The 26,586-nt window shown below is 46.2% G+C and overlaps 1 protein-coding gene across 6 annotated transcripts in view; it reads right to left on the bottom strand.

Annotated features, from left to right (window-relative positions):
• Positions 1–26,586, bottom strand: part of ACACA (acetyl-CoA carboxylase alpha) — a 132,671-nt gene that overhangs the window by 32,247 nt on the left and 73,838 nt on the right. For all 6 annotated transcript variants that reach the window (XM_075719777.1, XM_075719775.1, XM_075719776.1 and 3 more), the window contains 6 exons: positions 18,407–18,676; positions 17,945–18,042; positions 16,680–16,800; positions 16,109–16,219; positions 1,911–2,054; positions 1,023–1,143 (listed from right to left, as the gene is read on the bottom strand). In XM_075719777.1, coding sequence (XP_075575892.1) covers positions 1,023–1,143; positions 1,911–2,054; positions 16,109–16,219; positions 16,680–16,800; positions 17,945–18,042; positions 18,407–18,676 — 865 coding nt within the window. The remainder of the gene's footprint in view (positions 1–1,022; positions 1,144–1,910; positions 2,055–16,108; positions 16,220–16,679; positions 16,801–17,944; positions 18,043–18,406; positions 18,677–26,586) is intronic.

Here is a 26,586-nt window from a genome sequence, read left to right as displayed (position 1 = left end):
CGTGAAGCTCTGCAAAAAAACAAACAAACAAACAAAACGCCCAAAACCAACCCAAACCCAAAATCCCTCTCAGCTTCACCCCTTGGCACACAGCTTCTGAGGAATGCTTTAATCTGAACAAGCACCTCTGCTTCTGCAAACCCAAGTCCAAAACCAATTAAAAGTGGAGATCCAAGCAAGCTAACCTCTGCTGACTTAAACAGGATGGAGAGTGTTTTATCAAAACCAAACTTGTAATTACTGTGTTCTACATTCCTTGCCTCTGTGGCCCCACTGTAAAATGTGACCATCCATTTCAAAATTATCTCTTTATCGTGAGCCCAAAGCTGATCGTTTAGATTCTGGCCTCGTGTCGGGCGTCAGTTTGAAGAATATCACGGCAATATCTCCTCTAATAAATGGCTTTAACTTTTCACCTAGGAGATATCTGCTTTAACTTATCACAGGGAATCATCTGCTTTCCTTAACGCTTCCACTAAATTAAAATCTGAAGTCACTCGATTTGGAAGCCAGCGTTAGCTGCACTCAGACAGCTGGATGAATTACTTGAGAGATGATGAAAAAATATTATCCAAACCCAGAAAACTTAGTTTACCACAAATCTCATTTTAGCCCCCCAAACTCATTAATAACAGCAGGCATAATGGTCACCCAGTTTGCAGCTTGTACACAGGCTGCACAACCCCAAAAGCATGCATGGGGGTTCAGTGGTTTGCAGTGTTTCCCATACAATTGTTCTCCAAGATCTGCAGGAATACTGTGATTCCTTTAGCGTACAGACCCTTTGTATACAGACTTTCCTCTGAGCCATAAAAGAAAGAGAAAATCTATAAAAGTAATAATAATTGTGTCCTCAAGCACTCAGAATTTACATGCTATTTTTGTATATCATATTCAAATTGTTTGGAACTAACTACTTTATAAACTCTGAAATGTATTTGGACCGCAGCCATAAAGCCTTGACAAACAGTCTCGAAAGAAGACGCATTCTCGCGTATCCTGGCCACCAAAGGTCTACGTACTTGGATTTGGGCGTCCAGCCAGCATCCAGCGAGGATCGTAGGGAGTCTTGGTAGGAACAAACTCTATGGTTCTGTCTATAGGATCCTTGACTTTGAGGATAGGAACAGGGCTGTACACGCTCTAAGGAAAAAAGAAAAATACTGAAGGAAGTCATTCTCCTGCATGGCTTTGCACCAAACAACCGCTCTGAACGACCTGCTCAGAGTCCTCTTTCCCCCACGCTGCACAACCTTTCAACTGACGGGATCCCAGAGACTTGGCAAGAGCCTGAAGAAACTTCCAAGGCGCTCCATGCACTCTCTCAAACCCTCCTTCGGCATCATATGGCATACATTGTACTTCATTTGCTCTTGAACTTCAGGCATAGCCAGCATTAGTTAGGGGTTGCAATTTAATTTTTGAAAGGTGACCAGGCCACCTGACTCATTCCATGCACTCTTTCCTGAAGGAAGGTGACCTGCGTGTTCTTGTTACTGCCTTCCTGGCTGCAGAGCAGCTTACACATATACATCAGCTCCTACAAATTACTGCCTCAGAGGGGAACCTTTAGAGTCTTTTCAGTAAGAGACAGTCTGCCGCTTACATAAAACCCTGCTGCCCAGGGTACTGAGGGCAGCACGCCTGGGGAGCGATGTGGAAGTACCCAAGGCAGGGCCAGGCTGCTCCGTGTCCCAGTTCCTGCAGCACTTTAAGACAAAACCTACTTTGTGTACTTCAATACCATAATGCTTAACCACAATGCTTGATCGTGAGCCTAAACCACTTTGCTAGGCACCATACAAACACAGAAAAACCCCACAGATGCAGAGAGTCCCCCACGCCCCAAAACCTCGTGAACAAAGCGGATAGGTAATGGCACGTTGTGCTCCTGCAAGGCCAGGGATTACCTTTGGCATGTAGGAAAGCCACTGCAGAATAGTGTAGACTCCTTCAAAATCATCACACACAGTGCAGTGCGTCACTCCGTTGTTGTGCATTATCTGGATCCCGCCCAGCTGATTGTTGGAGGTATAAACTTCCCGTCCAAGCACCTTTTGAAAGAGAACCAGGAAAGCCATCAGAGGATGGGAGGTGACAAGGAGGTGTTGACTAAGGAGGTACATACAAGCCCATCCTTGCAGCAAGTCATGACCACTTCGCAGCAAAGGATGGAGCAAACCACTCACCACAGACCTTCCCAAGCCCTGCGTGCAGGTAAGATCTTATGAATGGCGATCCCCAAGAGGCATGATACAAGTGGGGAAACTGAGGCAGGGGCAGTTATACGACTCGCCCTTCCCCAAGCAGCGATGGAGCTGATACATGACCAAGTCTCCTGGGTGCTGACCCAAGCTCAGCTCACTAATTCCAAATTGCTCTAAGATGACTGGTAGGGTGGAACCCTTTAAACCTTGAACTGGGGTAAAAACCAACACCGTGCACGAAGATGGGTATGGCAAAGACAAAGCCCCACCAGCAGCTCCTTAGAGAGACTGGAAAGAATAAGACTCTGACTGCTGGGCTTCCAATTCTCTTGCACGGCTCCATCTCTAATCTCAGCCCAGGCACCGCAGCTCTTTTCTCATTCTCCTGCTGTCTCTTTCCATTTGCCCTCTCACTGACTGATACACTGATCTCTCGGTCACTCGGCTTTCTGCTCCACTGAGTCCATATTACTAATAACACCTCTGCCACGGCCAGTTTACCTCATGAAGGCAGGAGCACATCATTACAAAATAAACTCATAACTTTGACATTCTAGCAAATACATGCCGTTTGTTATTTTTATGGGTTGAGTCTTTCTAACGGACAGAGGGCATTACATACCTGCTTCATTCAGATCTTAAACACCCCCCCAGCCCCCCAACCACACACAAACAACCTGTCCTCCCCCACCAAACAACCGGCGCAGCTCATTTTAGGGAGAAGGGATACCCCAAGAGAGGAGCAGCCCGGAGCCCAGAGCAACCCAACCCGGTCCTTACGGAAGGGATGCTTGGGTCTGACTTAATCTTCATCCCGACATCCTACAACGAGCGCTCGGGATGTAACTCATCTCACCCACAGTACAGAGGAACTCCACTTTTCTCAGGATTTGACCTTTTGGGCTGAAAGTAAGAAGGTGTTAAAGGGATATGAAAGTAGAGAATTTTGATCTGGTTATAAAACTACACTGGACCAATTGGCTTTCTTCCCGCACAACATCAGTTAATCACAGCTGGGGTCAGGAAGCCACCGTGCCCATCTAAAGCACTGCCTAACCAGTAAGGCACAACGCTATCATTTGCTAACTCCAAATTTATTTTCCTTCGGAGCAGAAAAGGCCTGGTGGTCTGGCATTTCACAAAACTCAGCATTTTACAAGCGCCGGACGATCCTCGCAAAACTCCCCGTGAGACAGATGTCAGTTGAGGTTTACGTACGGAAGAAACCGAAGCACAGAAGTTACGCAAGCAGCCCCAAAATTTAGAAGTCAATGTAAGCATTGTGGTTTTGCACAGAGATGTTCCTGGGTCTCCCTTCTGAGCTCAAACACCTTCATCTTCCTCTAACAAAATCACTGCCATGAAAAGGCATGATGGAACAGATAGCAGCATAGATTTAGGTTCAAGGAAAAGAAGAGCACAGGCCTCCAGATGCCAGGCACAAGCCTATAGCTAAATGCTTTCCACAGAGGAAAATAAAAATAAAGAGGATTTAAACTCCCCATCTATGAACTAATGCAAACGTATGTACATGCAAAATGGGCCTCTGCTGCTGCTTATCTGGAGACACTGTAGACAGCTCAGGTTTACCACTGCTGACAGGCAATGAAAACGGTCTAATATACCGCCTGCTCTCGCCCTTAAATCCCTTTTTGGAGATCAAGATAAATATGCGGTTCCTTTTCCCGAGTGCTCCAGACGTTTCAGTGAAGTGGCAGAGCATTGTGAGGGGCTGTGCAAATGAAATCCCTCTGTAATACTGAGCGAGCGTAGTATTTACTTGTCAGTGTTTGTCAGCAGAGGCAACGCAGTCCCAAGCCGCATTTAAAAGTTGTACCACTGAGCGCTCGCTGCCTTCGTTGGTATGACATGTATGTCCACACATGTGCTGAGGGCAGCAGGAGGGACATGTAACACGGGCACACGCAAGCTCTAAATCAGACCCCGACTTACGCACAGCCCAAATGCAAAGCAAGCTACTCCACGCCCCGGTGCAGAAACCGTGCAGCCAAGGGGTTAAAGAGGCTGGGATACTTCCAGGGCTGCTGGTCCCCTAACCTGCTTCTGCACGTGTGCTCTTCCGTCTTCTCCGGAGCGATCGGAGATCCTGCCAACTTGTTTCACACATAGAGCTGCAGACTGAATTGGGTGCCAGAGGTTAAAAGGCACTGAAGGGCTAGCCAGCTTATAGACAATGATCATTGGGCTTGAGAAAAAAATGAATGCAATAGCTCATCCATTCAGCTCTGCTAACCACCTCATCTCTGACCTCAAAGGACTACATTTTTAAAGGCTGACAAGTAATTCAATCTCCAATTAACAATCTTAAATGGTGCAATGCATATTGCTGTATAAATGTTTCTGCAAGAAAATATCCAAGGGTGAAAGAGAATACATCTGCTGGAGAAGTCCAAACCCGATGCTTCTGCAATTAAAGGATTCAGATATTCCTCAGTAAGACACCTGGTCAGCAGATGCTTGAGTGGATTTAGAAATGTTGCCAAATCGGTTAGACAGGTAATGCCAGAAACAAACTCTCGTGGGAGAAAAGACTGCACAGGATTAAAGCCTGTACCTGGTACGACCAGGATCTGTCCAAATGGTGAACTTCAAACCCCGAGGGTCCGGGTCCGGCCAGGAGGTACAGAGTCACATGAGGTAGGAGGTTAAGAAGTGGAAGTAGCATTAGCCCAAGGCTTATAGGAGGCATCCGTCTCATGACCGAACACGTGCATGGAAGGGTTAAGCTTGCAAAGCAGGCCCTTCCTAGCAGAAAGGTTACTAGCACCCAAGGGAACAGTCAGACGCAGCTACCAAATCGGCTGCCATAGACCAGAGATCAAGAAAGGTCCAGCAAGAGGGGTGGGAAAGAACAGGTTCCAGGATTTTAAAGCCGAGATACACAATACGCATACACCTGAATATTGGCAATATTTGACCTCTGATCTTGTGCTTAATCTGAGGGCAAAAACAGACAAAAAAGAGCAGCCGTGAACAGCAAAGCACCAGACGGTAAGCTTCTGGCACCAGAAAACTTGCTTTAAATCAAAATTCCTTCTACTCCATGAAAGCTCAGAAACCACGTTTCTGTCCGCCCGGAGTTTGACATGCTACCAGTCAATGGAAGCTGCTGTGGGCAACTGGCCCCACACAGATCCCAAACTCGCCCTTTCTGAAGCCTCCAGCGAGGACCCCTCGCTTCTGTTACTACTCCCTTCCTGCACATTATCCCAGTGCCTTTGCATTTTGGATATAATTTCCCTTCTCCAATTCAGCAGCAGCCGGTCTGGCGTTTCTGAGCAAGGTGTGGCAAGCGCTGCCTCTCTCCGCTGGAAGGTGTTAGCGGACAGCTCCGCTTTCCTTTAGACCCCCAGTCCTTCCCCTGCCGCCCCTTCAAGCGGTAGCAGTAACCATAACCAGTAAAGCAGGACTGCCACCACCTACCCTTGCACAGTGGGTGCCAAAGAGCCTCCTGGTCACTGGGGACCCAGGTCAGGTTGGGATGAGCCACTCGGTCTCCCTTTGCTCCTGAAGAGAAACCTTTCAAGCGCGCGGAAAGCAGTGCGTTGACCAGGGTACACGGGACGCAACGCTTCCTCTGTGCCCCCGTCTCAACAAAAGGACGAGGACATCACTGAAGCGCTCAGAAGGCGATGCCAGTTCTAGAACTGCACGTGTCACAGCTCAGCCCACGACTGCAAGAGCACACACTGTTTTCCAGAGAACGCAACCTTCGATACCGCATGCTTACAAAACACACAGCCGGTATCGTCAACACTTTTTCATTTGGTCCTCCAAAAGCCGCTCTCCCTACTGTAATGGGAAACCGCGTTTCTTTTTACTTCAGAGGATCTTTTGGAAAGTACAAAGGCGGGCCAGGATTCTAGCAGCCTTTTCAGCCTTTAAAAGAAAGTCCTCAACAGGTTTATAGGCATGTCATATGCATATTAATCATCTTCTAGCACTCAGACCCATGATGACCAGCTGCTTTCTCCGCGCTCCTTTTCAGAAGCCGAGCTGCTAGTTAGTTGAGACATTCACTGCAAAGCTGGTTTGGCTGCAATCTTGATTGGCTCATGTGTTTCATCAAAGATGAAAGATCTGAAAAAATGACAGCAGAGGGCTTGAATGGGAATCATTATGTAACATAAGTGCTGTTATTATTCAGGGCATATCATGTGTTTATATCAAATACAAGTGCCAGATTTTTATCCGAATAATTTCAATAATTGCAATTCCCATCCCACAATTTATATTATCTGCCAGAAACCCGAAGCAGAAAAGGCACATGCACATACTATAAATAGCCTATTTTTCATAAACAGGCAGAAATGATCAGAACGAATGTCTCATCAGAAAACACAATGTAGGAACTTAAAACCCGACTGCCATTACGTGCAGTCAAGCCTCAACAGATCTCACAGCGTTCGTTTCGATCACTCGGCTCTTCCCCCACACGCATCTTGTCATGAGAGGGTACAACCGCCGCAACAGCGAGCGGGAGAACCAAGCTGAGGTAGGACGCCGGCCAGCGCTGCGCTCCGGAACAGACCCGTTCCCGAGTCTTTAGCCTATTCGCATGGCGGAGCGAGCGCAGACACCTCCTCTCCGCCTGGAGACGGACTGCACTTCTTGCATTTCTAATCTATGAATGTGTGCAGTTCCTGCACTTTTAATTTACGAGCGTTCGGTGGGGGACCCTTCTGACTTGGGAACATATTGGCTCGGTCTAATGCTTGGAGATTATTAAAGTCAGAGCTATACTCCACTATCAAGTCTACAGATCTTTTATTTAGAAGATATGGTGCTCTAAATGCACAAAGAGCTCCCTGTCACCTTCACATTAAAGCCCCTAGTGCCTGGTAAATGGAATTATATAGCTGTCATCTCCTTTCCCCAAAGTTTTAAGAGTACAATGGGCTCATTTTTTCACACTCCATCCCAGCTTCAGAACTAAGAGACCTACTTTGTATTGATTTAAAGTCTCAGAAATAAATAAACCTGCTTCACCAATGTGATTCACAAGAAATTCATGATACACTATTGCATGATATATTTCAAGCTGTGGCTCCAGCTCTTTTTTTCCTTTGGTGAGTGATGGGGGAGGTGGGAGGTAGGGGGAGCTGGGGGGGAAGCTGACAGCCTGATGGTTATTGGAGATGGCTACGGACTGCAAATCCAGAAGCAGGTCTTGCTGGTGGAGTCTTTTTCTTGCTTTAATTTGGTGAGATCAGAGGGGGAAGGGGAAAAAAGCAATCGCACTTCACCTGGGAGGCAGCAGGGGAAGACGCATCCAGATGGACACTGCAACTGCAGCTGCCCCTTCTACACCACCTTCTGCCTGAAGATCCCAAAGCACCTTACCAATACAACGGGAGCAGGGCTCCACAGCTGATCCGATACAGGAGAGGCGTTCTCTCTGTTTGCAGATGGCAACAGGAAACGTTACTGGGAGGGAACGGTTTTTCTACCTTGCAGTACTTGATGAGGATTTCTGAAAATTTCTGGATTGCAACAGAAAAATCAAGTTTTGCAGTCTTGAGATCTGAACAAATATCAGACAGGGTCAAGATGTTTGCTTTTGACTTCCGAAATATTTGCTGTAGGTATTAGAAATAAAAATGAATTAGGAAAGAAAAGTCAGCTGGGGGGGGGGGGGGGAAGAGAGAGAGAGATGTTTTCATTTGACCAAAAAAAGTTCCAAATGAGAAATTAATCAAAACTGATACTTTTTCCTGAAGAGTTCCAGTTTCAGTGAACTGGCATTTTCAAATGAAAAATGTCTTGTCAAAAAATTCCTGCCTGGCTCTCCTTTCACAGTGTAGGGAGACTGCATGTTTTGCTCAAGGTCACTCCATCAGTCAGTGGTAAATCAAAAGGACTCAATATACTTTGCAAACTAAAAATTACAGCCCCCTATTCTACATGGTGCAAACACTCATAAATCCCATCTGTCTCAATTAGGGGTTCCCTACTCTAGACGCCAGCCCTATGGACAATATTAATGATTGTCTCCATGACGCACACGGATCTTGTTTTGGTTGTTCCCTTGGTCACCTTCTGGACCCCCCCAGAACCCTCTCCTGAGACCACCCAAGGGGACAGGCTGCAGTGCAGGTACCTCTTTCACCAGGGGAGCGAAACTTTATTCACTTTGCAGTATGGGTTTAGGCTTAATCATGAGATAAGTGACAATTCCCCAATGCCATTTCTAGAGTTCCCACTCAAGCGTCCAGAATGGCAGATAGTTTCTCTGCAATTCGCTGCAGAAAAGACCCACAGGTGGGTCACCCTGATATCCTCCTCGGGACAGCCCGAGAGGAGGGAGCTCAGGACCCGTTATTGTGGGACATGTCTGAAAAGTGTCATCTTCCCCTCAGCTCCGGTGGAACGTCAGGTACGAGTTAACGCTGTAATAAAATACTCTATATTGCTCCAGGAATAAAATACTCTGCAGGATCACCAGGAACTGGGACACAATCCTGGTTATGCGAAACATATATAGGGCTTACAATTCACAGGAGTTTCCCTGGAAGGTACAGGAAGAGATTTAGATCCGCAGAATACAGGCCACTACGCTAAACTCCTCTTTAGCGGGAATAAATACACACACAGCCCCCACAGCACAGGCACCATCCACATAGATAAACTGATCAAGATCCATATTAAAAATGATAGAAGGAGGAAGAAAAAAAAAGTCAACAGAAATCTATTAGACTTTCTTCCCTAAGCAAACATAAAGGGACTGATAATGTAATGCCTGCAACGTAAATTGTCTCTAATGGGAACAATACACAAATATCTCCACTTAAAGAAAGGCAATTAAAAATAAAATGCAGAAATGGAGGGTGGTGTTTGTTTATTTGCACTCATCTGAAGTCCAGGCATCCATCCTGCTCACATTAATTTCTCTACACAGAGCAAAGACCTTCGTGCTACCAAGACTGCCACCGACCAGACACTGCCAGCAGCTCATGCCTCTCACTGGCATTAGAAGAAATGAATTCTGTTCTCTTCCTATTGCCAAATATTGCTAAACTGAGACTGACCCTCACAAGAGCTCTACTCTGATCTTGGTTCTCAGACCAGACTGGCTTTGCTGGGGTGTGAGCGATGGTGACCTACGCCAGGGAGACCTCCAACAGCACCGAGGTCCTGCACCGGTTCTAAGGGAGCTGAAGGACCCAACCTCCAGCCACGAAACCACTCTTGCTCGCACCACATCATCTGCCGGAACCAGCCAAGGCACAGCAGAGCGGCCCCTCCTGCCTCCCCCACCGCTGGAGCCAAGAGCGGGGTAACCTTGGTGAGGTCCACGAGAGGAACCGACTGACAGTTAATGCTGTTGAAGTGTCAATGTCTGTTTGACATTTCCTAGACCCTCTTTGATTAGCATTCTCAAACACCCTGCGCCCATACGTATCTTCCTAATAGTCTTGCTGTGCCACTACAGAAAGATTCATATCATGCATTAATAATTATAATGCTTCTTTGAATGACAGGGATGGCACTTGCTGTTCTAACTCACATGATTGCTCTCACACGATTGCTTTGATCTAATCCCAAGACTGGAGTCATCTTGAGCAGATACTGAGCTATCCCTGCCTTGAATCTCAAAAAAAGAGCTTTGCACATTCTGTATTTTACAGTAAAACCCCCAAGCAGCATCAGTCTCACAGGGCTTTTATTTATTTTTCCAGATTGTGAAATTGAAGGGTAAATATTACTGCTTGCAATCCTGAAGAGCGATCACTCACACCAAACAGGCTGACAGACTGCGTAAGCTTCCATTCCTCACACCAGCGCTCCTCCAGCGAGCCTCAGAGCTGGCCAGCAGCCTCTCGCGCGGGGCCCAGCACCCCCGAGCAGCTCTGCCTGTCCCTCCCAAGCCCTGACCTCTTCTCTCACCCCGTTATTCCAGTCCGACGGTGCCCAGCAAGTTCTGCAGCTTCCCTCAGCCCAAGACCTGCAAACACCAGGTCAGTGCCAGGCTGCTTTAGCACAGAGGCCAAACGACATCCCACCACGCAGGCAGGGTACGTCCAGCGTCAGTCGGAAGGCACTGAAGAGCAACCAACATCAGAGCGCCACGTTGGCTGAAGTGCCTCAAAAGAAACTTGTCTCGCTGAACACCTTACAGCTGGGGGTAACCACCAGCTGAGCGGGCTGGTTTCAAGCTAGCACACATACACGCCGCGCCTCCGCTGCCGTGCGGATCCTCCCGCAGTTGAGCTGCAATCCTACCCCAGATCTACACCAACTGAACCATCAACCTCCTCAAAACCAGCCACGCCGACCTCCGTCCTGGCTTCGTCAGTCAGTACAATTCAGGACCGAATTTAAAACACAAGGCTATTCTCTTCTGGCGCCATGCAAAGGGGCTGTTGGGTTTTAAATGCAGATTGTCAAAACGATCCTTGCAGCAATTATGGTCTGTTGTATCAACAAGTCCTCAGGGACTCATCCACAGTCACGCGACTGACACATCCACTACGCTATCTTGACACAGTATTGCACCTACCACGTTAACGTCTTTACCATGCACAAGCAGCGTCTGCATTAATGAAAGATGTACTCAGGAAAGGTCATCGGACATTTGCCGGTACCAGGCTTAGAAGTTTCTTAGATATTTACATATCGCATTAGCAAGCCATCAAATTTCCACTAATCGATTCCTCTCACAAACCCCCCTCTTAAAGCTGTTCTTCAAAAACGTCTTCTCCCCCTAAAACCCACCAACTCACAGGCCAGAAATAGTGCATTACTAATCCGATAAATTGGTTCCTGAGCTCTTTCAGGTCTAGACCAGGTTATACAAGCAGACACATCGTTTAAGTTAAGATAATTTTGAAGGTAAAAACTTCCACAGAAAGGAATTCTGAGGATGGGGTTACCTACCCTGCCAACGCACCGCTGCTGGCAGGTACGTTCCATCTGATGAGCTCAAAACACATTGCAAATACAGATGAACTCGGGTTTCAAGACCAAGCTGGCAGCAGGCCGCTGCCATTACACCCATTCCGATCAAAACCGTCAGACCACAAGCAGGCAGGCAGCTGGCTGCAGACTGGGAAACGAAGCCCAGAGTTCTGGTCTTGAACTACGCTTTAAACGTTTCATATTTTAGCGGTTTCCGACTCCTCATCTTCACTGCCTCTTTCCCCACACGGACATATACTCCAAGCTCACACTCGGCACGCTTGGATGTTCTTGACAAACCAGGCCAACAGCGTGGTTCCATGCGGCCCCAGGGACGCGCACCCCAGGGGACAGGTTGAGGGCCTGATGTGTATTCGGGCAGGCCAAGCCTGGAGAGTTTGGGGAAAAATAAAGCTAAATAGGAGGGAGAGGAAACAGAAGAGTCTGCTGGTTAGATTCTTCCCGTCACCTCCAGAAGCGGCGACCACTTTAGATGTCCTACTGTGAAGTGCAGCGTGGGGGACAGTTCTTCATCATCACTAAGAAAATGAACTGTGTGAGATACCAGCTTGAACATCTGTATAACAAACCGTTAGCAGCGGTTCCCGAAAATCTCTGCTACATCTGGCTTGCCTTAGAAAAAAACCTAGAACACGTATCTGTAGAGAAAATGTGATTGAAAGACGCTATTTGTTTACCTTAACAAGACAGTCTTAAAGACAGGATTTTCTTTTAAACACAAAAGACAAGGAGGAGCAAACTAATTAAAAATAAGTCAGCAACAGACTTGGGAACATCCTTGTGAGGATTGAAATGAAATGTAGTCCTGGAAGCTTGAACCATATAAGCAATGCATAAATTGGGAGTGCTGGGCTCTTCGGTCTTGCTTCTATTAAAAAGAAAACCAATGGAAATTAACCTGTTAGTGCACGGCGGCAGCACGTCACCCGCCTCAGACGAAATCACGCCGTGTTCAGCTTATGACGAGGAACGGGAGTTGAGGGAGGTGGAGGAAGGTACGGGGGTGGAAAAAGGGGGAGGCAGGGAAAGTTAAAAAAAAAATAAAAATCTCTGCCTCAGCAAAAGTTTTCATTAAAATTTTAGACAAATGATCTCTGTGTCCTTCTCCCATGCTGCCTGGGGCTCCATGCTATTTCTATGCAAATAACAACCTCGTGGTTTATATCTTATTATTTCCACCGGAGCTGCGGCGACATGACCCGAGACGTGTGCGAGGTAGACAGCGCAAGAGAGAGAGGGAGAGAAAGAGAGGGAGAGGGAGGGAGAGAGATGGAGTGGCTGCTTGCTGAAGTGTGAAAAAATATTGTCAGGAGTGAGCGGCAAGAACAAAAAAAAAATTGCAGGGATAACGTGTTTATTTCAGCCCCTCTCCCCATGTGAACCAGCACCTTTTAAAATTCATTGGGCATCAGGCGATCATGCACAATCCATCTGCTTTCACTTTATCATTTGCATTTCATGCCTCCTGGCTTTTGATGTGCTGATACTTTGATGCAGTCAGGAGACGCGCATTATCATTATTTCAATTTTCAGGGGGGTCAGCGGGCTCAGCACAGGCGCGCGCACACGCTCACAGGAGAGGAATGAAATGTCATTTCCACCTCTCCACCCCCTGCTGAAATGCAGCGGTGAAGACAAAAGGGGTACAGATGAAATGCAGCCCCGGTGCCCCCCACGCAGAGCACCGTCCCCACCACAGAGCATCACACCTTCTCCCCAGGGGCCTTCCCTTGCCCGTCGGTCTGGACTATAAACAAAGACAGCTTAATCAGGAGCGGAGGGAAACCTTGCACAGCTCTCGCGCAGCTTCTTGTCACCCCTGACAGGCAATGGGGCTGAGAGAATCCTTAAACCTGCCTGATATCAGGTGTCTTACAGCGATATGCCTCTCCGCTTACAAAGCGGTGACACGGAGGCAGTGAACAGCCAGCACGTGATTAGTCAACCTCCAGAACCAAACATTAGCTTCAGCTAAAAATGATATTGACCTTGAGCTCATCATCTAAGTTATAGGTTGCAGTCTGGTTTTGGCAGCTGGACCTTTCCCTCTACACCTAAACCCTCAGGCTGGTTTTACATAATGACAATGAACAAGACCAGCAACAGATCTGCTGGCACGTAGTGTTTGTCACAGTCCCCCTCTGCTCCCCCTGTAAATTAAAAAGGATCCGGTATTTCACATATTTTTTTTCCACAGGGGAAAAAAAAATATTAAAAAAAGAAATCAAACAACTTTCCAGAAAACACCTCACTGCTCTCTGAAAGCCTAATTGTCTCCATTGCTGCAGAAATATTTTTGCACGGCACATTCTCTTCTTGCAGAGAGAAGACATTTTGAAGAAGATGGGTATGCAGACACAAGACTACGTGTAAGCTTTGTACAGCATCCTCTATGAAGACAGTATTTAAAAGTCAGCAACGGCCAAAACTGTCCCAGATCTTTGACACCTAATTGGGAAAAGCTAAAGGAATGCAACTGTGTTAGAAAACACTCACTTCCAACTGTCATGCAAGGTAGCAGTTTCCATTTATTTATTTTTGTTTCAGTCATGATCTTTCCTCAAGACCCTTCCAGCTGGACTGGTGACCTTCTAATTCCCACAAAGTAAAGCACTGACTTTGCTGCACAGGGCTCTTCTCACCATCTACTCTGAGGGAACAAAAAGCAACAAGGCTCACTTGCTCCACAGAGAAAAACTACAATAGGTTTCCACCATGAGACCCCTCTAGAGCCTTATTCACGTGACTGAACAAGAACACATAACATATCATGCCCAAACAGCCTCTGCATTCCTACAAGGGAAGACTTTGCTTAATTGGCCCCTGGCTGATGGCGACCTGACTTCCAGCCAAAAGAAAATTCAAACTGTCCATCTAAATTCAAGGGACAAGTGTTTAACAGTTTACATGTAAGAACAGGGAGACAGAGGATAAGTCTGAAGTAGACACTGCCTCCATGGCAGGACGATGCAAATGCAGCAGTGTCCACCATTTGCTTCACGCCCTCCTTAAGATCTCAACCGGGCTGAGCTTGGTCATTTCAAGGTTAAGCACTGGATGTCATCTCACTGCTTCAGACATACTTCTGGGACACAATTATAGCTGGATCCATTCAAGAAGCTCTGACCAGAACCGCAGGGACTGGAAAATGAAGTTCACAGGAACTAGCAAGACACATCACACAACGTCAGGAGCGAGCGGGGATTCCCAGTCTCTCACTATTCAAGGACAGGTAAACTTGTTGGGTCTGGGCTTAGCTGTCTGGCTGGGAAAGGTGGATAGGATGCAACAGGTTCCTCCTTTGCCTGACCTTTAGGCAGGTAGAGGTTAAGTGCCTACATAAAAATATACGCCTTTCCAACAGAGCAGGGAGGAGAGAAAAGGAGACGTGGGATTATGCAGCCCACTGAAATTCCTGGGATGGGATAAGTCACCCCCAAAAAGCATCTCCTTCTGCCTACACCTGCTGACAGATGTCAGGTGCTTAACTTAGTCTAAATCCTTCATTTTTAAGTGCCTAAAATTTAGTGAGATTAATCTAGCCCTATAAAAACAACCATTCACTGCGCGGGTAGCGAGTGCAGTTAAGCCTGGAAAGAAGAGAGAAGAGGAGGACTAAGCAGACTGGCCCCGCCATCTGGGAAACTCTGCAGGGCCCCGATCCCCAACAAATGACAGCTGGAACCAGGCAACTTACTCCACTTCAGCAAGCACTAAACTGACTCAATTTCTTTTTAAAGGATGGATCTTCAAATGCCTCTTTTCCTTCCATTGATGCAGGTGTGTGTGATGTGTGTAAGAGATCTAACTGAGGGTGCCGCATCCTAGAGTTGATAGGATCAATGCTTCATTTTCTGCAGAGCCCCCTTTATTCAGGGGAATAATTCAACGAGAGACTATTTTCCTTTTATCTCCCATTGTCAGGCAGGCACTCCTTGAAACGCAGCTTGCGCTGAAGCACAACCACCCCAGGTGCCGGCGAGTGCCTGAGAACAAAGCTGCACAATGGGGAAGGGCACTCGCGCCCGCACAATCCTGACTCCCACGTAAACAAAGCCCTCGGTGAGAGGGACAAGAGCCGAGGCGGCTGCGAGCCGCGTCTGCGGCAGACAAGGAGCTGGAGGCTGCGATATTAATAGGCTTGGGGCAGCAAGGGAGAAAAACTGCCTCTGGATGGGGGGGAAGCTAAAATAAATTTAAAAAAAAAAAAAAAAAAAAAAAAAAAAAAAAGAAGAGCCACTTTAGTCGTGAAAGCAGTAAGTTTTCTTACAGCCTGAATTATTCCTCCCTACCCCCACAGCCGAGATTTCCAGCAGGTCTGAGCCCTTGAAAATCACCATCCACACACTCAGGCTTCGGTGCTCCCCCAGCATTAATGCAATGCTGTGGATGGCTGAAAAGTTCAGGGTGATTCTGGCCCACCTATTTTGAAACACGGTCTTCCAGACACTGGGAACAGCCCCGTTTCCTCTATCACAGTACACAGTGGGTGGGAGAAGACGCTGCCCAGTCGGTGGGCTTCTCTGCTTCTGTCATTTAGTCATTGCACACAGCCTACGTTAAAAGCCGCTTCTCCTTCTTCCCCTTCACCTGGTTCACGCTCAAGCCCTTAAATCTGCCGTTCTGCCTAGGTCCCCTGCCAATCTCCAACCAGGCTGCCTGGAATAGTGCCTCTGGCTGTCAATATGATGTTCTTGTCAAGAAAAACAGGTGCATGCAAGGACTGCTTTCTGACCAGAGAGAAAAGAAAAAAAGAAAAAGAGTGCAAAGGCATGAAAGTTTCCTAGCTGCTGCCCTGTGTCAGTTCTCCTCCTTGATCGGGAGGAGCCCGAGAAGGGAGAAAGCACAAGGGACCAAGTGCAATGACAGGTTTAGCGGTGGCAGCTCCTCGAGTCTCCAGCAGAACTCACGGAAACACCAGCTCAAATCACAGCTCTGAAGAATGAAATGCAAAGACTTACTTTGTTGAGGGCTCCATAGCCAGTCAGGATTATATGAGAGTTCTCAACCTGGATAGTCCTCTGACCTAGCCGAACAAGGTAAGCCCCAATTCCAATTGCCCGACATGTAACCTTAAAGGGAAAAAAAAAAAAAAAAGAAAAAGAAAAAGAAGAAATCACATTGATTTCTGTCTTACCACACAGCCAAAGCCTATCGATTCAAACATCTAGATAAAACTAGGCATGTTTGTATTACAAGGCTATAAAATCTACTCTCACTGCAAAACTCCAGAATCTAATTTTTGTAAAACACAGTACCTGAACATATGTGTATTTTATTTAAAAAAAGAGAAGCAGTAACATACAGACGGAGCAAACATGAAGCCAAATGACTGTTTTCTACGAGTGTTTTAAATTTAGTCTGAAAGGGACCCAGCCTTGTAATGGTGCCAGTAGCATTGCTCAAAGCCTACAGGAGCCAATTTACATCAGCCAGAGGTCTGATCCCAGATGTATCTTCCGGATATCATTGCAGGATTTTTAGCTGAAACACACAATACAGTTTGAAGAATAGAAAGCAGTGGGGGATTACCAAGTTGATGGTGATAACACTGTCATAGGCTAAAGATGATTCTCCAGCAATCATGCCAGATCCTCTGAGGTTCTCTATTCCAAGCCCGTCTTCCTTTCCGATAATATCTGTTATCTTATACCTGAGGGAGACACATACAGCCTTTGAGTCACAAGGTCCAGTGCTTTGCTGAATCAGTTTGCTATGAAGAAAATGAAAAGTGACCCAATATCATTAAGGCTCCAAAGAGTAATGTGCTTAAAACCTGGGCAGGACCCGTACACGGGCTCATTCTGCAGCCTCGCTGAACGCCATGGAATAGTCCTACGTAGGAGCAGCACTGCAAAGAGGAAAAGCCAAGGGAGAGGAATGCCCGTGAAAAGCTTTCTTCTGTCATTCCCACAGGACGTGAGGAGCAGGCCGATTATAGGAAAAATGGCAAAAGAGGAAGAGAATGCAGCCAAAAGGAAAAAGAAATAGAACAAGAGAGTATAATGAGGCTCTTACCTTTTCTTTACTTCCTTCTTTCATGCCTTCCTTCCCCAGCATGGTCCCTTCTACTCAGTGCTCTCAAACTGGCTTGTCTTTTCCACTAGGCCCTTGCTAAGCAAAGTACTTGAGCATGTGCTTAAGTGCTTCACGGAAGAGAGCCACTAGCTCCCCCACCAGAGGCACGCACACGTCCCCGCACCCAGCGCCATCCTTTTGGTCTTTCAGAACTTGCCAGTCTGCAAACTAGGCTTTTTGTCTTTTCCTTCCTAAGCACATCCTCCTCCCTCTGCCCAGGAGGGCCACTACAGCTGCAGTCTAGCTCTGAAAGCTTCTTTGCACCTCATTTTCAGATGTGCTACCTTTAGGACGTAGCTGGGAAGACGTGGGCACCTAGAGCAGACACGTGTGGAAAACCATAGGCTATAAAAGGCAGTTCAGTTCAACCACTGCAGCCCAATCCTTCAAAATGCATGGAGGGCTTAGCCTTCACGCAGGAATTCTTTCATCCTTTCTACAGAATCTAGCGGAAAGGTAATTTTTAAAATTCAGACTGCAAGTCTTTGGGCAAGAATCACTGTCCTGATCATTCAGTGTTCACCACTGCAGGACCCTCAAACAAGGCACGTCATGATACAACTTTTAACCTGTTCCATGCCCTGACCACACACAGCTATGGCTTTCTACATACCTGGATCCTAAAGAATGTCCTAGCTGAAGACAAGGACATGACATGCATCACCTTGTATACCCAAGGACAAACAGAAAGGTCTTCATTCTGACCTCTCTGTGCTTACCTGGACTCCCCGTTGTCCTCCACATGCTCACAGTGAACAGAGTTCAGGGCACTGACTTTTTTATAGTCTTGAGGAGTCAGGTACAAGTATTTGTATCCCTGCAGGGAAAAACAGTTCATTCATCTCCTTCCCACCTGTAGTCCCTTCCCGATCCCCAATAATCCCTTCCAAAAAGGAAGTTTCAAGGGAGCAGAATTTAATTCCAGATAGCGATAAGAACATCCTCTCTTAACATTGGAGCTCCGGTGGAGGTCAGTGAAAGCTATGGATGTTTTCAACATTTAGCACTAACTCATTCTGGATGCCAATCCTGCCGCCTGAGAGATCCAATACCAAGGAGAACTTTGGACCTAACAGTCTGGCAAATGTTTACTCTCACCTCTATTAAAAGAGGCAGTGTAAAAATAAGATTCTTTTGTGAGCTACCGCAGAGTTTCACCTCCGATTCCTGTGCCTCCTTACCTTGTATGGGTCATCTGGGTCTTCCCAAGCTACGTGGAACATGTGCCGAATCTCCTCAGCCAAGCCAATCCTGGCTCCGCTGTTGGCAGCCACATAGATACGGGGGATGCCATGTGTTCGAGCAAGCTCTGAAGCCCTCAGGAACAGCATATCCTCTTGAGGCCCAAAAGAACCTATTCGGTATGTAATGTCATTGCCAATGACAATGATATCGCGCCCCTCTGGATACTCGGGGGTCTTCAGAGTCATCTTCCAGGCCACCATCCCAATCTGCAATCACAGAGCAGAGAACAACAAAAACTAAATGCATATCTCCAAGACGTGAAAGAGGGGAGTCGCGCAGGGGCCATTTTCTTATGTGTGTTGCACTTTGTATGTTTTCTTTGGGAACACCGATAACGGCAGCTCCGATACGCGCTGCCAGCGTAGAGCACAGCTGGCAGGACTCGATCGCTTCCACACTCGCTGGAGCACATCCTCCATCGCTCTCTCCCCACCCGACACTAATACTGGCCCTCCCTCTCCCTGTTCAGGGATTTGTCACAGGTCCAAAACACATTCTGCAAACGCCCCTCTCGCAGGGTGCTGCTACGCTTATTCTGTGTGCCAGAGCTCACGGGGTGAGGATGGATGTGCTGCTGTACAGGACTCCTGACCATCTGCTTCGGCTACCCAGATATCACCCCAGAACCTTGTCACCCTGGTTCTCTCCCACCTTGCCCTTATTTTAATAATCCTTTTATTTCCTAACTACCTCCATTTTTTTTTTTCTGTCCTTCCGTTCATTTCTCTGGCTCCTCCCTTTTTTCCTTCCCAAATATTGCAGCAGTTTTTTTCCAAACCTGCCTGGATAAGTAATGCTTTTTGCTGCATATTTTTCTTTTTAAAATCACGGGGTGATCTCTTCTGGCCCATCTTATGGAGATCAGCAACATCTGTAGCCTGCATCTCCCATCTCTCAGCCGCCGCCTATCACTGCACTGGGGACTTGGCCATCCTGGAATGCCATTAACAGATGGAAATAGCAGCGTCCCTTGAAAGCCACATGCATCACCCAGTCTCCGCTTGCCCAAAGATCATAAGCTCTGAGTACACATTCCTCAAGCCGATTGCACATCCTCTGCAATCAGGAGGGTTGAAACTCTCATTGTGGAGACTCTGAATTCTGAACATGATGAACTAAAGCAGGAGGGGGAGCGGGGAGAAGCAGCAGATAGATATGTGCCATTTAATCCAAATCAAAATGGCACAATACACAGTTGAGATCCAATCAGCATCTGCAATAAGATATGCCATAATAGGCTCATTAAAAAAAATAAAAAGGCAGAGGAATTAATCAAAGGGTCATTGGAAGTAAAGCAGGCAGCAATCCAAAAATATTACAACCGGCTACCGGCAGATCCTTCCCTTACACCTCCCCTTTTGAGAGCTGAGATTGCAAGTTAACAGAATGATGGTATTTCAGTTCACCTTCTCCTTGGTCTCAGTTTCATCCGCTGCTATTTTGACTGATACGTCGTAAGGGATTGATTTCTTTGCCTCTGAATATTCGCAGATTTACAATTACATCTTAGCATCCAACAGCGGTGTTTGGAAGAGAGCGATGCTGCAGCAGTTTCAAAGACAGGAGCATAAATCCCTAAAAGTCAGTGGGATGCTTTGCTAAAATACCAGCATTATTGCAAAATCAAAGGCGAAAGTTGTAATGCCGTAGAACAAGTGGATGCAGCTCTTGGCCAGGCACACAGATCAAAAGTGTGGGCAAAGAGACCAGGGGTCCCACAGCCAACCAGTCCAGAGTCTGGAGGAGCAACCTAATTCATCCCAAACCAACCTACACAGCCAGGGGGGTTCCTTGGACTATCTGCTCTTCTACTGCTGGACCTTCATAGCAGAAGAAGGAAGAATAATGGTGAAAAAATGAGAAGAAAAGTAAGCTTTGTCCTTCTCACCTGACTGTTGCAGGAAAAGAGATGCCAGGGGCTGGATATTGTGTCCCTGTTCTAACTTTCAACTGTGGGCAAGCTTGCAATTAGAAACAGCAGGTTAAGAAAGTCTGCAAACCCCAAGTTGAAGGCTTCAAGATTGGCCTCTAAGAAATACGGGATGACTGTCTATACCCTGTCATCTACTACAGCTCAGTCCTTTACCATATTTCACAGGCTTTTTTTTTTTTTCTTCCCCTGCCGTAACTAAAATCCTTAAGTGGGCACTTAACAAACCTTTCTGATACCACCTCAGAAACCAGCTTTAGTTATTGATAGAAACCCACAGGGAAGATGGGGTAATATTCTCTTTAAAACCGCACCGCAAACTTATTCCAAAATAGCACAGTAGTAACTCTTAATTTACAGGTTTTTGCCTAAGTAGTCGCCTCCTTACAGCTACACTGATCCCATCAGACAAGACCACACCGGGAAGCTTCAAGCACCATCAGATGAACACAAGCCACACGAGCAACAGGAGAAACGCTCAGGCTTTGTATTTGCTAAACACTTGTCACCGCAGTAAACCACGAGATAGAAACACATAAAGACACTGCCAGAAACCTACGCAATAATCACAACATACTGAAAGTAAAATCCTAGCAGCCTCAGCTCACGTGTTACGCCGATGAATTAACACTTGCTCCAGGGCTTAGGGACTAGTGACCGAGCCCAGGCAGCGTCCAGGACTGGTCCCACAGTCTGTCTCACCTATCAAGACGTAAGAGATTTTCTCACTTTCATCAGCTTGATGATTTTTGACAGTACAGAAAACAGGCAAAGTAAAAGCATTTCCTATTTAGAAAATTCAGGGTTGTGACAGAAGTCTTGGAATAGTTCCCTAACCCAAGATCGTGTATCCTCTACATAAATAAAATCCCTTTTGTTAATGCTCGCTAGTAGAATAGGGAAAACTACCTAGCCAGGGCACGGTAAACACAAACTCTTGAAAACAGTTTATAGCTAATAAATACGGAGCGACCATATGCAGTTTAAGAAAAGAAAAATTAAAGTGCACCACTTTATTAACTTGTGTGTCTTTTTGCCTCCCCAATACATAGCATGGTTTGTGCCATTTATCCAGTAATAAAAATCACAGGGCACAACTAAGGATTTTTTTTTTTGCTATGGAACAATATAGATTCCGCTTAAATTTATGGGTAGCGGAGGATAGCTTTGCTATTTCAGGAAAAAAAAAAAGATGAGATTTTTAAGTTAACGGCAGTATGCCAAAAAAATGGAGAGTTCACAGGTTAATTAGACAGGCTGAGCTAATCACCTAAGAGCACTGTCAGAACAATAATGGGTGATGGTAAGCGGCAGTGGCTTCAAAACGGGCTCTTTTTAAGAGCCAGCACAGTTTGGAAGCGCTTCTCCTGCCGCAGCTCTATTCCCAGCACACCCAGGAATGAAGAAGAGAGGGAGGAAAAAATAAAAGCAGGAACCGTCTTATTTAACTGTTTTTATGTTGGCAAAATGATTTGTGCCACAGTATTTCCATAAGAAGTGGGACCATTATTCTCCTGTAGGAACACATTTGGTTTGAAAAGTATCACTGGACAGAACGTGAAAATCAAACCAGATGAATTATTCACAACCTCCGATCAGAAGTGATCATTATTTCTGATGTTCCAAACTGTGATTAGGATTCAGTGCTCAGATGTCATTTGCTCCCTGAATAGCACCAGCAATGCAGAATTGCATGACACATATATATTACACGCAAGTTTTATACATATAATTTTATACACACCTTCTCCCACTAGATCTTTGGCTTAATGTAACCATTAACAGATAGTAAAAACATGATATTAACTAACGTTCGTTTTCATGGTGCTCATAAATGCCATTAGTTTGACACACAGTGTCAACACTAATCATGGCCTAAAATTAACACCAAAATTGACTTCAACATTAATTGCGCTATCGACGTGAACAGTAATACACACACTGATGCAGTTACAAATTGACTGCTAGTGGCAGCCAGAGCTGTTGACAACAGGCACCGAGGGGAATGGGGAAGAAACCGATCCCAGTCTCCCTCCTGAAAGCACAAGAGACTCGGAGCGAAGGGAAGCCAACGCAAATGGGGGCCGGTGCTCAGGCAGAGGGAGCTTTTAAGGCTCTTTCTAGCAGGATCTGTAATTCCCGGAGAAGCGTAGCTGACAGAAAATCTGATGTAAATGAGAACAGCTTATTATTTGACATCATCTACGCCTGAGCCATGCCAATTGTCCTGGTTTGTTCTACTTCTCTCACAACAAGGATGATGCTTGAGCCTAGGTACTTCATGCCACGTTTTATTTATTTATGTCCAAACTTGGAAACCTCAATGCGGGTCTCAAAATCTCCAAGTAGGACAACTGAACTTTCAGAACCCTGACAACAATTTTGTCTTGATCCTGTTCTGTTGCATCTGTATCACGCGTACGTTTTATATGTAAAAGCACATATATATAAAAAACACGAATACATTTGGATGTTAGTATTTATTGCGTACAAAAGTCATAATAAGAAAGGAAATGCAACAGTTGTAGCGGTCTAGCATGCAAGCACTGGAAATGCCGAAGCTGAACATTAATGAAAGCACTTTTCTTTCCTGCTGCGGACGCACGTTCTGACTGTGAAGTCGAGGAACGCGTGCTTTATTCCCCCTTCACAACCTCTGTCTTTTCTGGAGGTAAACCAGCATCCACCGAGCCCGGGATGCTGACTCACTCTGCTGCATAGCTGTGGACAAGGTGTGTTTTATAAAGGGAATAAAGACATCCCCAGAAATTGTACTTGATGCAGATGTAGCAATTTTTGGTATTTCATCATTCAAATCTGATGCCCAGAACTTGAGTTCTGAAAGAGAGACACTCTGCACTTACACTGTGACCAAAAGCTGTAAAATTTTTTCTCTTCAGCATGAACCAACTCCCAGAAAAAGGGCACAATGCACATGGTTTGCTAGAGGCATTCAGACTTAATGCCTTGAGAAGGGTGGAGTGCCAAAAGCCAGGATTCCTTCATTCTCTTCTTGGCTCTGAAAAAGGTGTCGTTCAGCGATCAAAGCAGTGGTCGCAGGCGGCACAGCCAAGCACACGTTGGCATGGTTCTTCTGAACAGCACGCGGCCAAGTGGATGAGAGATGGGGAGAAATGGTTCCAGGATGAGACGTGGAAAAGGCTTGCTCGGTAAAAGGCATCGCGCAGCGCAGCTGACTGAAGGAGACGTGAATTCGTACCGTCTTGGTTCCTTGCACTAGAGCAAAGGGCACTCGGATGGCAAGCCAGGAAGGGAACCAGCAAAAGGCTGGCTGATATTTAGGGAAAGACGATGGACACACAGAGCACCAAAAGGAAAGCTCAGAAAACCCCGTTAAAGACAGTGTAAAGGTAGTTTTTACTGCACACACATCTGTGTTGCAAGGTATGAAGTCTCAGCGTCTCTTGGGGATAGCAAAAGGTGTAATGCTGAACCCAAACCACATTCTCTATCAAACTCAAGTTGCTGCTGCAAGCTCACAAAATCAGCTGTGAGCAACACTGCCAGCTTTTTCACCAAAACAAAAGCATTTCCGATGAAGCTTTCCAAACTAAACAATAAATAACCTCTCCCTAGGCAGAGCGTAAGGCTTGAAAACTTCAGCTGAAATAGTTTGCATTGGGTGAAGTTACAGAGATAAAGATATATGACAGAGAGCGACAGATAACATTTATTAGGGGCTTTCTTGTAGGCAAGAACTTTCTTGTCTACAGTATCCATATTACCCATATACACGTGTTCAAACATATATATCAAAATGCAGAGTAAAACTCTTTGCGCCACCACTTAGGTATCTGATCTAGTAACACTTGTATTTGAGGATTTCAAAGCCCTTCAAGAAATGTGGAGCTCTAGTTGCGCTTTGACTAAGACATGAGTTGGGCAGTCGCTGCTTTCAGCGTCCTCCGAGAGCCTCACCTGTGATGCGTGGGGTTATTTCCTGCCCCAGAATCGAACTTTTGTAAAGCATTCACAAATATCACACACACTTATTAGTGCTGTGATTTAAATGTAGACATTTGATAGAAGTCAGAATTACAAGAAAGGTAACAAAATTAAAATTCTGTATTTGTTTGATAGCAGTACGAAATTCAGTCATATCTGATTTTATATATAAATTTTTATATATATATATAAAGAAAACCTTCCAAACACTCATCTTTTAAATAATTATGATAAATTCTACCTCTAAGGTACATGTTAGAGGCTCATAACCTCTAGTTCTGCACGGAAAGCCTTTTTAAGTCTTGAACTTCTACATATAGCATACATGGACCTTTTCGAAAACCAGGCCACGGGAGATACCGCATCTACAACGCTGTGAGAAACAGCACATTGAAGATAGTGATCTGCATGAATATTAACCCTTCAAACAGTTCAAGGTATTACAGGGTACTCCTGCTTAACTGTGCAGCCACCGTTCAGCTAAGGAGATGCTCCACACACACCGTGCCAGGCATCCATCCCAACCCTAAGACCCCCCCGCCACCAGCCCCATCTTCCCATGCTCTCACCTGCTACTCTTAAAGCTACATTAAATGATTGAGGCATGCAAGCGAGAAAAAAAAGCATTAAAAATCAGCTTTCAGTGATGCTAGGGGGACACACTTAATTTGTATTATATTCCACTTTTCACACGACATTCCACCTTCTACTAAAAATAACACTCTCCAGTCCACGACAAAAACGTGCCCTGTCCTGATCCCTACCCCCACATCCCATCGTGACCCCCGAGCATCTCATCGATAGGGGCTAAAATTATTCTGCCAAAGGAGGCTCACCTTCTGAAATTGCATCACGAGTATTTCAGACGAGGAGACGCCACTTGCTGTGCAGCACAAATAGCCGCCCAGCTTCCCTGTTATTTAGAGCCATTCCTACTGCCAGAAGAGCCTTCAGGTCAGGATTGTGCCCAAAACTCATCAAGAAGAAGTGTTGGGAAACCCAAAGAGAAACAGCTATTTTTACAGTAGTCTCTGGGAAAAATAGTGGTGGGGCTGGGGCAGCGGGGAGAAGATACATGGGTGTTTTCCTTCACCTTCTTGTTAATTCACTGACTTTGCCATCACCCATTCTCTGCATTTTCTCAAGTACTTACCATCCACCATAAGTAGCCCAGTGGATGTTTTAATACCCTGTGCCTGTCACAAAACGCAGGAACACGGGGTGACAAAGCAGAACATGCAGTTCAACTATTAAGCTTCGCTTGTATAAAATTCATTAGCTACACCTTGCAGCCCCGGGCAATCCAGGGAGCTGCCAAAGCAGAGTTTCAGCAGCCCTCTGCCCGCTGCCGTCCTGCATTTCACCTGGCCAAACCTTCCCACGTTCACAAGAAAGGGTGCCTGCCGATGCTCCAGCAAGCAGCTCCGATTACGGATTATTTCTGATCCTCATGCTACTGAGAAGGAAAAACTGTGACATCTAGTGCCAATAGGGAAAATGACACATTTTACATGGACGCTGCCGGAGATGAAGGGTAACGTCGGGTGTTGCTGCAGGCACTCCTTACACCCGCTTTCTCCTTGTCCTTGAAGATTACTTGGGTCTTATCAGCGGATGGTGCAGTCCTAGCGCCAGAGGATCACGGTAAATTGTAGTCAAAATACATAAAGCGCTATAGAAAAACATCAGAATGCCCAGCTCAAGAATGACAAGTAATATCTTGAGTTCTCCAACAGGCTGAGGGAATTACCTCTTCACACAAAGATTTCAGCTAATATGCTAATCTTCGGAACAAAGCCATCTTCAATGGGCATTTGAAGAGGGTGTCACTACATCACGGGTCGTGTCTTCAGCAGAGCTGCTGCAACCAACACATTTTTAAATACTGCGCGAGCTGCCGTACGCTTCTGAACTCTAGCCCTGTTCACTTGTTCGCTTTAATGCAATTTCTGACTCTTTCAGAGATTTCCCCATTTTAGCACAGCCACGTAACTACAGAGCAACACCAGAGGCTGAGATGACAGGCGGGACCGAGGTGAGCTGCCAGGGCAAAAGGCTCCCAGAGGACAGCCGTCAGCTCCTCTTACGGTGTCGAACAGGGTGACGTGCTGCATCCTTTCAGACCCATCCCTCCCAACGTTAGCGTAGAAAAGTCCCAATCACACACCTCTACCCCACATGCCCAATTGCCCAATCCAATGAAGAGCTTAGCCAGAAACA

This window comes from Pelecanus crispus, chromosome 12, assembly GCF_030463565.1.
Source record: "Pelecanus crispus isolate bPelCri1 chromosome 12, bPelCri1.pri, whole genome shotgun sequence".
Classification (NCBI taxonomy): Eukaryota; Metazoa; Chordata; class Aves; order Pelecaniformes; family Pelecanidae; genus Pelecanus; species Pelecanus crispus.
Note: the sequence above shows the minus strand (reverse complement) of the source record. Positions and strands in the feature narration are given on the sequence as shown.